Source organism: Etheostoma cragini, chromosome 24, assembly GCF_013103735.1.
Source record: "Etheostoma cragini isolate CJK2018 chromosome 24, CSU_Ecrag_1.0, whole genome shotgun sequence".
Taxonomy (NCBI): Eukaryota; Metazoa; Chordata; class Actinopteri; order Perciformes; family Percidae; genus Etheostoma; species Etheostoma cragini.
Genome location: NC_048430.1, coordinates 3271370 through 3287928, shown reverse-complemented (window position 1 = coordinate 3287928; position 16559 = coordinate 3271370). Strand labels below are relative to the sequence as shown.

The 16559-nt window shown below is 40.1% G+C and overlaps 1 protein-coding gene and 1 long non-coding RNA gene across 2 annotated transcripts in view; one reads left to right on the top strand and one right to left on the bottom strand.

Annotated features, from left to right (window-relative positions):
• Window positions 1-129: 129 nt before the first annotated feature.
• Window positions 130-16559, top strand: part of si:dkey-1h24.2 (uncharacterized protein LOC100137117 homolog) — a 23965-nt gene continuing 7535 nt past the window's right edge. The window contains exons 1-2 of the mRNA XM_034865070.1: window positions 130-274; window positions 10878-11126. Coding sequence (XP_034720961.1) covers window positions 130-274; window positions 10878-11126 — 394 coding nt within the window. The remainder of the gene's footprint in view (window positions 275-10877; window positions 11127-16559) is intronic.
• The window catches only part of LOC117939614, a 23768-nt gene continuing 12984 nt past the window's right edge, over window positions 5776-16559 (bottom strand). The window contains exons 2-4 of the long non-coding RNA XR_004655633.1: window positions 15406-15419; window positions 11833-11838; window positions 5776-5893 (exon numbers count right to left, since the gene is read on the bottom strand). This is a non-coding gene — a long non-coding RNA (uncharacterized LOC117939614). The remainder of the gene's footprint in view (window positions 5894-11832; window positions 11839-15405; window positions 15420-16559) is intronic.

Sequence of the window (16559 nt, the reverse complement as noted above, 5' to 3'; positions counted from 1 at the left end):
TTTCACTCTCCGGCTGTTGTGAAGAAAAACGCGATTGCGGCGAGTGGTTCCAGCGCGGCTCCAGGTTAAAGCAGCCCACGCAGGTGCAGTCTAATCACGGTGCTAATAACAGTCCTGTCGCCACAGAGGATGGCTCTGCACACGATGAATGGGAGTGCGGCGGACGTGTCGGCGGGTTGTGCGCAGCAGGGGAACCTCAGCATGGAAGTTACCGACTATAATATCAGCTGCAAGAACGGCTCTGTCGTCCCCAGACCGGCCAGAGGAGTCAAAGGTAAGATTTCTTATTTTTCCTTTCTTCTCCTTCTTCTGTAGGTGACACAAAGCGGTTTCTCATTAATCATCCAAGCTGAGGTGCTTAACTGTAGCCTGTTAATGCTTCAGATGGCAGTAAATACCACCTCTGGGCCCAAACAAATAAGGTGTTATTGTTTTTTTCCTAATCTGCTTATCAGGAATTGGATAGGCTAGATGTGTCTTAAATGGCTGTCATGTTTTTTTTATATAATTGTCTTTTGGCACCGGGAAACAATAATTTAAAAAAAAAAGTCTTCTTTTAATAAAAATAACTTCATATCTGACCATGAATAACAGCCTATAAAACAAAAGGGTCAACCTCTTAATAGAAAAGATGCTATTCATTCAGCTGGATACTGTTGTTTGCATCTAATTACAAAGTGCCACCCATGAAAGATGACCTGCTTAAAATCATTCCTTCAGTAGACCTGATGGAATAGTTTGCAGATTGAATTTATACAAACAATTGGCACTTTGACCTTCTAGCCATCACAGATCATCCATTTTTCTACTCTGTGCGTGTTTACCATTAAATGATTTCCAATCAGGAGGTTTGTGTAAAGGAAGTTCCTCAGCCTGATTGTATGCAATCCGTTTCCGAGCAGACCAATATATTGCCGCTTCGCTCTGCATCAATAATGCCACAACCAGCTGAGTTGTTGTGTACAGTGTGACAGAGAGCCTTTTTTTTTTATTCTGAATGTTGATTGTTATTGTGTACATTTCTCAAAATGCCGCCTAGGAGATTAAACCCTATACACCAGAGGAGATAATTAGGCCCACAAGACTTGTCTCCTATCAGGACACCAGTGGAAAATAAGGGCTGATTAGGTAATGAGGTCTGAGCGTGGGAGAGAGTTCTATTTTGATTTTGATTTTTTTTCGGCTGCCTCTGCAGTATCAATTAAATTTCAATTCTTTGCCCACTAAATAATTCACAGCCTGGGCTGCATTACTTGTATTGACCTAATACAGGACACAGGCTGGAACATCACTCAACTACCCAGAGAGCAAACACTGTGGGGCGTGTTCAGTGTTTGACTAAGAGAAAAGTCCTGCTGAAAGATTGTAGCATCCATCTCATTACCGCTGACACACACACACACACACACACACACACACACACACACACACACACACACACCTTTTCTTTACCCTAATCTTTAGTATTGCTGCTCTCGGATATGATACTCCAGTTCTGGAATTACCGCTGTCAGATTCCCTGACTTGGACATTTTGTCCTTCATTTCAAAAGGACTGAGCTGCTGATACAGTGAAAAAGTGATATACAAATCTATAACAGCCGTTTGATCAAACTAAATCTGGGATAGTCGAGTAAATATACTCAGATATATTCCGATGACGGACTGAATATAAAACACTGAAGCAGTGAGAGAAATGAAGCTGATACATTTTCACTTTGCATTCAAATGGGACTGGGCTTCGGATAGATTGCTTAAATATTTGTTTTGAGTCAGAAATATGTTTATTTTGTTGGTTATGTTAGGTATAAAGCATTAATCACAAAGCAATGTGATTCTCAGCAATAATTTAGCAATATTTCTCTGCTTGTAAAATAGAATAAACAGAAAGTGATCTATATTTAAAATTAAAATAATTGTAATACGTATCCGTACATAATTTCACATGTTGAACCAGAGCACTGAGCATAAAAAAGCAAATGAGTGAGAAAAATGAAGCTGAGAAATTTCACATTATAAGTTATTTTCTATGCGTAAGACTCAATTTAACATTTGGTTTGAGAGTGCATCTTAATGAATCCAGGCTACTAAGAGTCTACCCGAGGATAGGAGACAAAGGAGACAGATGCTGTCTGTCCTCTGTGAACTTAAACTCATGCATTCTGTTCTCGTCCTCTGCGTCAAAGCTCCTGGGCAAAGAACTCTTTAGATGGAGAAGATTAAACACACTGTCATAGGATCAGTTAATAAGTTGTTCTCAAACTTTTAACCATTTTTAAAAAAAAGGCTACAAACACTTCCTGACTACGGAGATGGATGGAGCTACTTGAAGTTGAGAACTGTATATTATCTGGTACACAATTCTGGACAGGACTGCTGATTAGTAGTACAGGGCCTATTAAAAATATGCCTATTCTATATATGGGAAAATGGCTGGGCCCACTGTGCTGCTGTTTGCAGCATTCCAATGTAACTAACATTTACCATTAACAAGTTCTACACTTTACAATTTTGAGGTACTTGTCCTTTACTTGAGTATTTCTGCTGATACAGACACAAGCTGAGCCGGACTGTGTAGTCGGCGAGTGGTTAATGACCCGCTTTGCTCTTCTTTTCAACTTCATTTGTTGACACCATCAGTTTTTTTAAAGGAGACGCTCCCACGCAGCAGAGTTAAAACCGCAGACAGCCAAGTCAAGATGTGCTGGACTCAGTCTGCAGAGCTTGGTCAAAGTTTGATATTGTTTTTGTTTAGTAAGTACATAGTTACATTTGCATTACTCCAAAAATCGTCCATGAAACATGGAATATTAATCCAATATACACTGTGTGAAATGAGAAGGACCAGTAAATGCATGCAGGTTATAGTTATAGGGGGTAGTTCGGCCCACAGATTTGGCCCCAATTTGATCAAAAATTGCACTTCTTCTAGGAATCATAACTCAGTTAAACACGATGGACACGTTTTTAGAGAGAGGCCCATGGAGGCTTGGCAAACATGAGTTGGTAAAAGCTAATTCTTCAAACTTTGAATGGTGCCAATTTGCTAAAATGTACACTAATTGTACAAGCTACATTATAGATGATTCAAATTTAAATACCCAAAGAAATCCTTCCATTTTTTTACGATTCGTATTTAAAAGTTTTTTTGTTTTGTTTTTGGTGTGTTTTACAAATTGGAAACCTGGCTCGGATTGGCTAATCGGAAGCACGTGGGCCGGTCTTTAAATGGTAATTCTGGAGATACAGACTGTCTGCAATGTTTGCTGCTACAACTAAAGGAGCAGCTGTAAAACTCCTACAGCAAAGAAATGAAACAACATGACATCACATCATAGTAATCACTCAGGACTCTGGAGAGCAGTTCAGTTCACACAGTGCCCTGCTGATGTGGAACAACATCTGTAGCTGCACCTTGACTCGGACACTCTCCGTTCCCCAGCTGATTCAAAGTGCCACTTTGCTGAGCTCGCTCACTCCTTTTGAGTGCGTGTGAGATAAGTTTTCTTGATCTCATAAGCATTAAATGAACACCGTTTCATTTTTCGGAGGGAAAACGTAGCAGTTGCCCGGGCTCTGGGTATTTACATGGTGATGTACACTGTCATAACACGGTCACGGTAATAAGATCAAGTAATTGGAACATTTCTGAAGCAACCCGGTGAGGCAGAGCTAACAACATGCGCACACACACACACAAGATAGTTCCTACTTCGTGATTATGAGCGGCTGCCTCTTGTGCACAATCGACATCCTGCTGCATTTGTATACATTTAATAAGAAAATTGATTATAGATTTGATATGCATTTATCTCATCATCAGTATAAATAAAGATTTTGCCAACCATACAATGGTTGTGTTGAGATGTAATGCCCTCTGTCTGCATACCAGCTTAATAAACTCACGATAGCGGAGGATTACAAAGGGAAAGGGCGGGAGTTTTAGGGGTTATCTGGGATCAGTCAGACTGCATAATGGAGGTCCAATTTCACCGTTGGTTAATCCTAAGTGATGTGACTCGCTAAGTGACAAAGCAAATATAACTTTATAGGGCTCTCCACCCCTGTGCAACCATATGATGAGCATGTTTAATAATCAAGAAATGGATGAGCTGTAATTTCTAATCAATCTTTCCGCCATGACTATCACGAAGTTTAAGGATCTCTATAGTTTGGAGAAAGTCCAATTAGAAATTGCACTGCAAACTTTGGGAATACAGGTGCTTCGTTGCAGGCTTTGTTGCCATAGTGATTTATGAGAATCAAGTGGCAAACACCTTGGCTGAATGTTTAATTCGATAAGGGAATCCCTTATGCAGCTCCTTTAATAACTATGAGGTGCTTGTTCCAATGAGTTCAGAGCAAATGAGGAAACTCCCAGATAATAATCAATCTCAACAAGGTAGGGTCAGAATAATTGATTTAACCTCCTTTAATGAATATCTTAGTGGTAACTAAAGCAATTAAAAAACATACTGCACCATTTATGACATTGGGTTGGCTGAAAAAGGTTTGTTTGGGGATGCATGTTTCTGATTCACAGGTGACTCAACTTTCTCTTACCTATTACACTCTACATGGTCTCAGTTAAACAGTTATTCTTAATGCAACATACATGCAGCCGTTACTGTTAAGACACTGAGACATCTAAATACTGTACACCATAAGTATGTACCCTCCCTGAGAACATGAACTCTAATTGCAGCCTGCCCATTGAACACAGGCTGGCCCTGCAGGCATCTGGTTTTCATGCATTGTGTTTGCAGACACTGCAGAGTGGACAGGGATTTACTGAAAATGTTACCCTCCAGAGAGGCTACAGTGCAGTAATTCTGCTAAATGCTTTACTTTAAATAGACATGAGCTCACATCTAATGTAAATGTGCTGCCTGTAATCCCATTTTGCCCCTTAAATTGACTCTTTAACATGCTTTCAATTATTCACTTTAGTGTCTCACAGTATGTTAATAAGGCAGAGATTGGATGAATTAATGGCGTCAAATGTGCATGTCTGACAACGCCTCGTGGGCAAATGAATATGTGCTGGGCTCGTTCACACAAATGTTCCAGATAAGCACAGATCAATATTATCCATTCACGGGTGGGGAGGAAAGACTTATTGAGTTTAATCAAAGAATTTCTAATAAGGGAAGACGTGCTACTCCCTTGTTACTTCTGGCTTCTGAACTGGTTAAACAGAGTTCCACTTGGGGCGCTCACATGCGAGTGCAGAATGAATGGGACTCTATGGAGGTATACCCCTCAAAATCCACTTTTCTCAGGATATAATTTTTTGTCTAGTAATTTGAATGTTGCATTTGAAAAGGAAGGCAAAGAAAATACGCAGGGCTGAGCCTTTTAAAATGTCAATGACTTCATACACATGGTACGGCCAGAGATACTGCTTTATGGCAAGCTCTGAGTCACTTCCTTTTCTCTCGAGGTATCAACAACACAGCAGTCAGGTTAGGCTGTCCCTTTCAATACACGTAATAAAAAGAGGTTTGCTAATTTTTTAAAGATATATAGATATTCACTCTGACATTCTGGTGTTGCTTTGAATATCATCAAGCTGGATCTCTGGTTGTAATCAGTCCGTCACTGATCAATCAAGATTCATTAGCTGAATGTTGTGGGCAACAACGACTCAACCTGTAACAAGTCAAAAGGACATAAGTACTCGTTCATTCAACTTTCAAGCTATCATCCATTTGAATTTGCAAAAACTACAATCAAATCTGAGATTGCTCAACCGCAATCAGGTGAAAGGTTTAGCTGTCTGGCTTCATAGACTCCCATTCATTTTGCACTCGCCTGCGGTCCCCCCCAGGAACTGCAACCAAATTCGGTACAATGGGGCTAAATAGGGAGTGAACAGGCTCTCCGTAGACAGGCTGTGGTTTAATTGTGCTTACTGATACAGTAACTCGCCTCATTATAGTGATAAAATGTGACAGAGACAGAGCTCTTTGCTAAATTGCTGTAAAACAGAAAAATTATCTACGCAGCTTTCGGGTTGTGAAATTAAAGCCGATAAGGAAGTGCCTTTAACCTGCACTCCACCTGCAGTTTCTTTCCAGCAGGGGGCGAGTCTACCAGGGGGCAGCACCAATGCAACCATAGTGTCATGACAACACAGAGGCTCGGCAGCGTCAACCTCCCCAGCTTTTCCCACTAGCCCAAAAATCTTTGAAAAAACTATAAAGATGGCCATGTCCAAATTGCCAAAGTCAAGGCTTCTAAATGGTAGACCACAAACTAATGGCTGACGTCACTGCTGCGACATCTATTATGTATCTTATATTAAGAAATAATTGTTTAATGTTAGGGAGTTATGCATGATGGAGTATAGAGCTACAAAGAAGTCCAGCAGGTCAAATCTGCAGTGAGTCAGAGTCATTGGTTGTGTCTCATTCTGCATACTTCCATCAGTACACTGCTAATTTGCACTTACCACTTACTGCTGAAGTGCCCACTTTTCGATGGTTAGTATTGTCCCAAAATTAACATTTATGTTAAAACACCGGAAATGACGAGCGGGATGAATGAGGAATGGCCGGCTTCGCTGCCTCTCAAAATCAGACAAAGATCTTTTGAACCGACCTTTGTCGATCTAAAATGAAAACAGATTAAGCAACTGTTTGGCCTATTTCTCGCTAAAAAATACTTTCAGAAACATGTTTCGTTGAACTATTTTTGGTCAAATACATTGTTTTATAAAGCCTACAGATTCTTTTTGGCACTTTCAGTCCATAAGTTATTCCCATCCACAAGCTGAAATCAGTCTTGGTATTCAGCGACCATGCTTTTCCTCTGGGATTTAATGGATCCGTTAGGACACAGGACATGCCGTCGTCTCTCTGAACTTACTATTGGAGTTTGTAAAGGGCGGTCTGATTAGCCATGACCACCAGCGAAAGAACGATAGGGAATAAAGTTTGTGTTATTTAGTGCTCTGTCTTTTATTGGAAGTGTGGACACAAATCGTGCATTGGAAGAAACCTTCCACTCTGATGAAACATTCATACTGAGCATGTTTGGATTCAAATGTGTGTTTACTAGTTGAAACAACTCCAAAAAACAAGTCCAAAACACAACCATTAATAATTATTAGGAAACATGTGTTTGTAGTAACCAGCAGGCCCTTGTACTCACAAAGCCTATCAGAAGAAAAAATCTAAATAAAGTAAGACTTATATCAAGCCAATTGTTTCATGTGCTGTTTAGGGGATAAACACCTTAGAATGTTACAGGTTATTACAGCAAAGGGCACACACACATTAATTATTCCTAACTTAAGTTACAAGGCTTATTGGAGGTTGTTGATTGTTTTTAATTCACATTCCGGCCAAATGAAAGTGTTTTTATTGCATTTTCAAATATGAAAATGCAATAAAATAACTTTAAATCAACTTTATTGTCGGTTTTGTAAGGACCATCTTATTTTCAATTCTGCCATTTCGGTGCTGTGACAGAGACAATGTTGACCTGAAAACTGTTCACTAGGCTACAGAAAAGTCAACCAATGATAAGTTTTTCACAAACTCAAAGCACTTAAAGATCTTCCTCTTCCTCCACATCCCCCAATAAAAGGACTTTCAACTGACTAGTCCCCATGCAGTCATGCTAGGACTCTCCTAAAATTTACTTTGAAATTTACTGTGGTGTTTTGTCGGGATTAAGCAGTTAGTTAAATGTTAAGTTACAAGAGAGCAGTCTGATGTTTGTAGAGGTCTGTATGGTTGTACTGTAGCAGACTAGTGTTGTTATCAAGCAACGTAGTAAAGGTAATTTATTTTAACTGCCTACAGCAATAAGTTGAGAGCGATTCAACTTTTGGAGAAAAGCAACCTAAAGTTATCCTTCGGTGGACTATCAGGTCAAATCTGTCGTGCCAAGGCGCTTATCCCCCACAGGACTCTTCAGTCTGTTTGCGGCATGAGAGTCCTGTAACGTTAGAATAAACAGGAAACATCACTGTCTCTATTGCTGCCACAAAACTATTTGAAACTATGAAGGGAAAAAAATAAACTAAAAACACAAGCACTAAACTGCCCCGGAGTTTGTGTAAGTCATCTCTTTTCTTTCTCTGTGAAATGAAGTAACCTTCAAGTGCAGTCAAAGATGTTGCATCCCCCCCCCCCCGCTGCCACTGAAGCTTTGAATAAGCTATTCTCTGTTGATGAGAACCTTCAAAGCACAAAATATGGTATTTGGTACAGCCCTTCAGAATACACAGTAGAAACAGAGCAAACAAAGGTTAAATAAACAGGAAAAATGCAAGCATAAGCAGTAGTGTTGGATGTCTCAGCCCTGGCTCGTGGCTAAAATGTTCTGCGTCAACTGCTGCATATTAGCAACTCAGAAGCCATCTTTTTATCTTTAATGTATTTATATATGCTTTTGTATTTGAACACAGCTGTCACGCTTAAGGGAGTCAAAGGAACCAAAGTGAATTGCAGCAGTGGTTAGGCTCAGGGGGGCCAACGTGCCGCTGGTGCTCAACGAATAGATAATTCCATTTTCGCTCGGCTGGATTGCTCACCATCTAACACAATAGAAGCTGCTGAGCCAGTGGGGGCTCCCCACTTGTCCGTGAACAAAGTCTTACAAGTGAGTGCTTATTACGCATATCTCCCATAACGCTGTTGGGTAAATTTAAACTCTTGTCAAACTTGTCACACCTGCGTTGCAGATTAATCATTCAGTGACTGAAACAAGGTGGATGTTTGCTAATATGAACTTGACTGTGATGCCAATCTCTAGCTGAAGAAACTACTCTCAAAGCCATCAGAGGATTTTTTTTAATCAAAAGAATAATTCATATTTGCAGTGGAGGGCCACTGGGTCTCCTAGATGGCAGAGGTGATCAACATGCATCATTGATATTGCCTACAGCCTTTTGGAATTCCTCAACATTATCATATTTATCTTAAACAAACAATCTTTTCTTTGAATGTAAAATAGTATATTATATTCGGTGCTGCATGGGACTATTGCCAGAGAGAATGGCACATTTATATTGGTTTAAAACATTAAATGAAAAATGTAATTGTCTTTATAAAGACAAGTCCTTTTGCAAGATGCCCTACACAAATGAAAGTTAAAAAATACCCATACAGGACAGTAGGACAATGAAATAACATCAGCAATAAAATTAACATTCTCAAATAGTCCCGCAGAGGAACGTCTATCATAATACTAATGATAGACTACGAGATAGTCAGACAAGAGATAGATTTTACGTATTCACATGTCTACATTTTCACAAACCAAGACTTTGCTACTTTTGCTCAACGGCAGCCACTTCACTTGGTCACAAGTCTCAAAAACAGGATAATGCTGTGCTAAAATGAAGATGCTAAACATGAGATTACATAGCAGAAGCAGCAAATAGTCATAAAGTCAGCAAACGGACTCACTAATGTCAGTTACACTGCAGTATCAATCTAAAGTTAGCCAATATTAGCCATCATCATCAGCTACCAGTTGGACAACTGGACGGAACCCGGACCGACTTATAGAGATTCCTGCCTATTATTAGTTAGATTGTCTCATTCAACACTCCCATTTTGTAATGCCAGCTTCCTTTTTAACATTCAGGATGAAGTACACTACAGTATATTATATTGATCTTTCAACAGACTATTTTATTGTGAGCACAACTATTTATGTAAAGATAAAATAATAAAAGTACAGTATTGATTAAAAGAATTGTGTTGCGTTTGTGATTTTGTGATCTGAACACACAGTAGGCTGCTGTTTGAGTCTTGGTTTCACCTCCTTAGGAGGGAGCGTGTGCCTTCAGGGGGATGTGTAACATTGTTTCTGCAGGCTCTGCTGCAGACTCCCCATGGCGCTGTCTTTAATCACAGGACTCAGTCAGCACAGCACATGGCCGGCCCCGACCCCGTCCTGTTAGATCCTCTCATCCTAGCACTGACTCGCTGTGACAGCCTGGTGTCAGTGAAGGGAGCATCCCGAAACCCCTCAGGCTGGGCTGTTCGCTTTTACTGATGCTCAGCTGGATGGCCGCGCTGAAACTAGGAACCCATATGAAACACACTTTCATTCTTAGATTTACAACAGGTTACAGTCCTGCACAGAAGATATTCCATGTTGATTCATATTTTAATCATTTAATGGGTTATGTAAACAGAATGAAAACACAGACACTAATTGAGGGAAGGATGTTGATGCAAATAAGGTTTATTTTCTATCTTCCAATTGGAGTTATATTCCCAGGTTAGCACCTGGAACTGTCTGTTCAGCGCTCATGTTTGACTTGTTCTTTTAGTACTATTTCAATTATAATTTGGCTCACAGGGCGGGGAGAAAATGATTATCACCAGCACAGTTTAAGATGTTAATTATGCATCGTTATTCTGTCTTGTAATAGACTTTGCTGTTGTTTATGCGTCAGAGTTTTATTTCCCACGTGAACAACCTGATATAGCAATGCTCTCTTCTTTTTTTATTTTGTCACTTTCTTATTCAACATCCTATATTATTTCATGTGTCATTTAATATGTGTTGCTTGAATGAATACAAGAAAAACATCTAATACCTGCATACAGATAAAATAAACCAGGTCGCTCAATAAATCAATCTTCCTCTTCTGCCTTTTTGTTTGGCCCAGTTGTTTTATTTGTACATTAAACATTTTTTCAAGAAAAACAGGCACACTTAGAGGTTTTGATGAAACAACTTCATATTTTCTGTTTTTGAAGACAGACATCATCCATTCAGTGTGTCCGATTAACTGGAAGCTGTGTACATCGTAGTTTACTTGTAAAAATGTACTTCCTTTCTTTAATTGATCAGCTGAGCTGAATACAAAAAGAGATCCTATAAAGATGTCCTCTCTTCCTCTGTCAGACATGGACTCTTTCCGCATCCTGCTCTACTCTCTCATCTTCCTGCTCAGCGTCTTCGGCAACCTGCTGATCATCGTGGTCCTGATGCTGAACAAGCGTATGCGGACCGTCACCAACTCCTTCCTGCTGTCGCTGGCGGTCAGCGACCTCATGATGGCCATCTTCTGCATGCCTTTCACCCTCATCCCCAACATCCTGGAGGACTTCATCTTTGGAGAGGCCATGTGCAAGACTATGTCCTACTTTATGGGTGAGGATGAGTTTCAAACCTGCTTTGATATTTTGGGAAATATTCTTATTTGCTCTAGAGCTAGAGGGGAAGATTGATACCACTCTTGTCTATACGATGACTATATAGAGAGAGCAGCTGGTTAGCTTAGCATTACGACTGGGAACAGCTAGCCTGGCTCTGTCACCTCCAGGAAGCCAGTGTGCCTGAATTAGTCCTGCACACAATCCTCCCTAAAACCACAACTTATCGTTTGTTTACACTTTGGTTTTTGTACAGATTCCTCAAGCAAGACATGTTGTTAATTAGTGAATTTTAGAGGTGCTGGCAGGTGGATTTTGTTCCCTTCGGGTACACCCAGGCGCGTGTTCTTATCCTGATAGTATTTAAATGAAATGCAAATTTGAGTCACAGGAAATTCTTTTCAAAAACATTCACAAGGAGCCAGAGTCATGCTAAGCTGAGCTGTTAGGAACAAGAGAAGTAGAAATGTCTTTGATGTGGTTGTTGTATTGGTATAATTGTTCAAATTAAGTACATTTCAGACTTAACTTGTTTTATGGTAGGGTCAAGATAGGTCAGTGGCAGGCTATAAAACGCTGCCAGTTTCCATCTAGGGGGCTGGCTGTCTGGACCACATGCTACCTGTGGTGTTCAGTTGGCTGGTTGTGATCATGGCGTCCATGTTTGTGTTGGGGAACTAAACACCTGTGGATCTGCATCGTACCTCTGCCTCAAGCCTCCTGCTCTAATTATCCAACAGCTATGCGGGCATCCTAACACAACCGATCAGAAAATGTGCTCCAGCTTTACGATCCTTACAATTTTACAAATAAATTGCTCAACATATACTAAGAGCTTTCAGAGAGGTTTTTCTCTGGGTTTTATTTTGCCTGTCAGAGGGTAACCATCATGCTCAAAGTGCATGAACAGTCACACGTCTTCAGGAGTGTGACTTAATGATGAGCTGGCTCCCATCAGGCCAGAGTCAAGGTGCCACATGAGGCCTGAGTCACACCGAAGCACAAGAGACGGAAGAGAAACTGAGATCGGCTGCAGTACTTTGTGTCTTCACTTTGAGCTTTGAATGGTTTAGGAGAGCTATTGAACAGTGAGATCTCCAATCCTATTATTGTCTCAGAAATGTGATTCACCATCTGTAAGAACAGGCCTGCTGAATCCCCTTTTCAATTACTGGGTTCTCTAAGCTGTGATAAAGACGAGGAGGGCAGGAGGGCCAGCTGCGACCTTTTGTTATTTGGCCCGCTTTGGTTAATACTTCACATGTATGCTTATCATCTAGTCAAGGTAAGGGGCACAGAGGAGTTAATGAGTGGGAACTGATAAACTACTTCATGTACTGAATACTGGCTTTTCATAAAACTGATTCATGACTAGGATGTCCTCCATTGGAAATTTGTTACTTTCTCAATCAGCTACATGTACAAAACAATGCAATAACACTATTGTCCCTGCAAAATGTATGCAATTTAAGAATATCAGTAGTCTGTTTAAATGAATGTCTCAAAAGATGATATGTATTAGAAGTTCTTCTAAAAGACAAAAATTCTGGGGAGAATCTTCAGCAGCACGAGGGGTTCGATGATGCTACGGTATAGCCCCACCCAGAATAAGAAAATAAAATATTTGGTTCTAGAAGGCACCAAGACTACTTCTGGGCATTTTACTTCCCCTCTAGCATTTTGTTCTCAGGACTGTACACATTCAATTAAAAGATTTACTGAAGAGGGAAAGGCTCTCAGAGCTTGCTAACTGTCAGATCAAGAGAAGAGCAAGAGCCTTTACCCAGTGAAAAAGCTTCATTTGGAGCTGGACTAGTCCCACTAAGGATGCAAGTTTTCGTAGGCATTTCCTACGTGTTGCGTGTTTTTCTGTTATTCCCCCTATAATTCCTTCTTCTGTCAGCGTTTTGTGTTTCCTAAATTGACTGTTTCTTTTCTGCTTCTGCTTGCTTTGTGGCGGCACTTTACTACCAGTCCTATCAGAGAGCTGAATTTGATTATTTTTTACTTTAAAAAGCAGTGATTGTTTAAATCACCAGCAGTGTTTTATAGTCCGGAGCGCCTTGGTAGCCGAGTGGTTACAGAGCATGCCACAGAACCCCAACGAGTCCAGTCTTGGGACCCCATTTCTACACTGTCCTCTGTCAAATAAAAGGCAAAAACGCCAATGTTTGTATTCCAAATGCCACATCTGCCACCACCAAAAGTTACTTACCCCTCATGATGTCCTCGGGTCAAATTGACCCGTTTTCCAACATCGATTTTCAAATACCCAATTGTAATTCCCAAAAATTACAGGATTGATTCCACACAACGCTCTCTGGCAAGTACAAATATCTACTTTTCATTTTGGGGGGTCTAATTCAATTTTCTAGCATTTGAAAAAAGAAAGTGAAGGTTAAAAGTTGACATATTATCTGTGATTATTCATCTACATTACATACATTTTAGTCTAAATAATTCCTAATTTCTTCTTTTCTAACTTAAACATTAGGTGTAATGTAATATAAATGAGGTTTATTGACCATTAATTCCAAAAATAACTGTAACAAATAAAGTGAGAAAAATGGGACAAAAACGTAAGAAAAAGCTAAAAACGTTGATAAAAAAGCCTTAACAAAAGTGTTGATTTTCAATTTCAACGGGAAGACAACACAAGGGTTAAGCCCCCAACTAGCCCCAGCAAGACAACATGTCTAGTGCTGCCTGTGTTAGGAACATAGAATCATTATACTTCTCAATGAAATCATGCAAAATATAATAAATAGAAATGGCTTTCGACAAATATCAGCATCTGCATGTGAAAAAACACACATCAATCAAACCTCTTCCCAGATCCGAGCCCCTGAACAAGGCCTTCAATCAGCCTAAACCAATCAATACACAGGATCATTGTGACAGTCCTCACCCATTGATTGTGCGGCAAACTCATTTACCCTTTGCAAATTCATCTGTTAGCACATGCCCATTAGACACATAATACACCATCCATCCTTTGATTCCCCCGTTCCTCCATGCATCCGTCTATCTGCCCCTCATTCAATAATCATAGGCCAGTACTGTTTTGGTGGCAGTTATGAGATTGATGCTGATAATATTCTGGGTGTGTGCGTTTTTGTGTACAGTATGTGTGCACCCTTCAAATCACATTTATGTATCCATGTTTGTGTTATTATTGCTAGTCATAAGACAATTACTAACCAACTTACCAGCTCCGTCTGTCAGCTACCCCTAAGGTGCAGTTTGCATAATGTATTCTAATTTGGACTTTCGTGGCCTCAAGCAAACCTTTTACAGAACTGGATGCAAGCGCCTCTGGCACCTATAACAAATTAATTCCATTTGTAAAGTTTGCATGCCATTAGGATTCTTTAGGGCAACTTTCATATGCGAGAATTAGGTGTGAGCTAAGAAATAGTATTATAGTATTGTCAGCTGAGGAATGTAAATCTTTTACCCCAGGTTGAGGTTTGTTGAATTCCCCTCGATTTAAAACTTCACGGTTACGCTCGGGAGCCAGTTATCAAGTGGCCTACTGTGAGTGTTCGCCAGACTTGTGTTTAATGAACAAGAAAAAGGATTAGAGCTTCTTCATCCAGAGAAGGGAAGATACAGCGCAGGGAAAGAATGGGAGTATTTAGTTGGCTAGTTGGCTGGTAATTAACTTGGCTGCATCTTGTCCAGGATCACAGCCGAATCTCCTCTGTTCAAACATTAGCCTCGCAATGCAACCGTAACACAAGAGATGTGTACATAATGATAAAGTGTCAACTTTAATATAGGCCTAGGAAAATCACCAGCAACAAATATATTAAGGAGCTGACTGTATTATGTAATATATTATGTCTTTATGCACTTCTGTTTGATGCATAAACATTAATAAACAGGAGCATGTGGTCTACAGTTGCTGCAGTCTATTTTAAAGTGTTTTGTAAAGATTTTTGGCTTTGTTTCATGACTCTTCTTCTAGAGGCCAAACACAAATTTCTCCATCAGTGCTGCAGATCTCAGATCAGTGTTTGCTTCCCCCGCCAGTAGTGGGTATGGACTGAAATGTTGAAAGGGTTGAATCCCTCAGACAACAAACACCCTAGTCCTAGGCTGTCTGCATACCTGCAACTGTGTCATCAATTCAAATTAGTGGAGTTTCAGTGCTATACATCACCTGGAAGGGCACTTCCTTTGAGTATGAATGTGCACAACCTCCCGGCTATTAGTCTTTATAAGTGTAGGATTTGAAAACATCACTCATTTGAAGACCTGTGGCTCTATTTCACACAGGCTTCGCCCCCTAATGGGACTCCGTAGGCTGAGCTACTCATCATGATGTAACGTATCCATGCCCTGAAAGAAATGCATTCTGAATGTTCTACCAAGAATAATAAGCTAACAAGAAGGCAATATAGCCCGACTCCTCATGCAATGTTTATGCTGGTTGGTGGTGATGAGGACTGTGTTGTAAAGATGTAAAGTGTTAATTTGTGAGCTTTAGATGTGCTAATAGGTAGATGGTACTACTTTGGACAGAGCAAGACTAGCTGTTTCCCTCTGTTTTCAGTCTTTATGTTCAGCTAAGCTAACAGTCTTGTGGCTGTAGCTTTACATTTACCAGACAGAAATAAAAGTGTACTCCATACTGGTCTTACCATTCCTTTAGAACTTCTTTTGAATAGTGTTTCTTTATACTTTTAACTGCATTTTACCAACAATTGTTTTGCTCCTCTCATTATAATTCCCTTTGTGTTTTAATTCTGCTCTCCCTTGTCTGTCGGCTTTGTAAAGCACTTTACAAAAGTGCTTCATCATCGTCTTCTACTCATTTTTATTGTTCCTTTAGAGAAAACGACTAAAATTCCTTCCCATCTGCATTCTACATTACAAAAGGTAAGCCTGGCACTGTAGCTGGGCATGACCGCCTTCAAGCTTCTACAAAAGCCCCCCCCCCATTGAGTGATTTGGTGTCTCTCTTTATCTGTGCTTACCACTTGAAAGAGATGTGTGGGTGTGAGAGACTTATTGTGCAAGACTTTACCAGTACTGTGTTGACTGTGTTGACTGTGCCACCCACCTCCTTCTGCGTAGCTGGAGCTGGCTATTTCATTTGACCGGTAGTGTGCAGCGGTCGACAGTCAAAGGGTTGTGTTATGGAAAATGCAAAAAAGCTTCACACCCTCAGCTGATAAACAGTGAAGGCTTACAAATATAGAGATTGTAATAAGAGTTCTATGACCACTGGTGACGTGTGCTAAAGAGCCACCCTGCTCTTCCTGATTTTCTGAGCATGTAAATAGATCTTACTTGCATAATTTCTATTTGGTAGATAATAATGTCTGGGTACTAAATTCAATACTTTGTAACCGTATTGCCTCTAAAGTCCTGAGTATCGAAAAAGTGTCTCGTCATTCAATAACCAATTTCAATACCTAGGAAG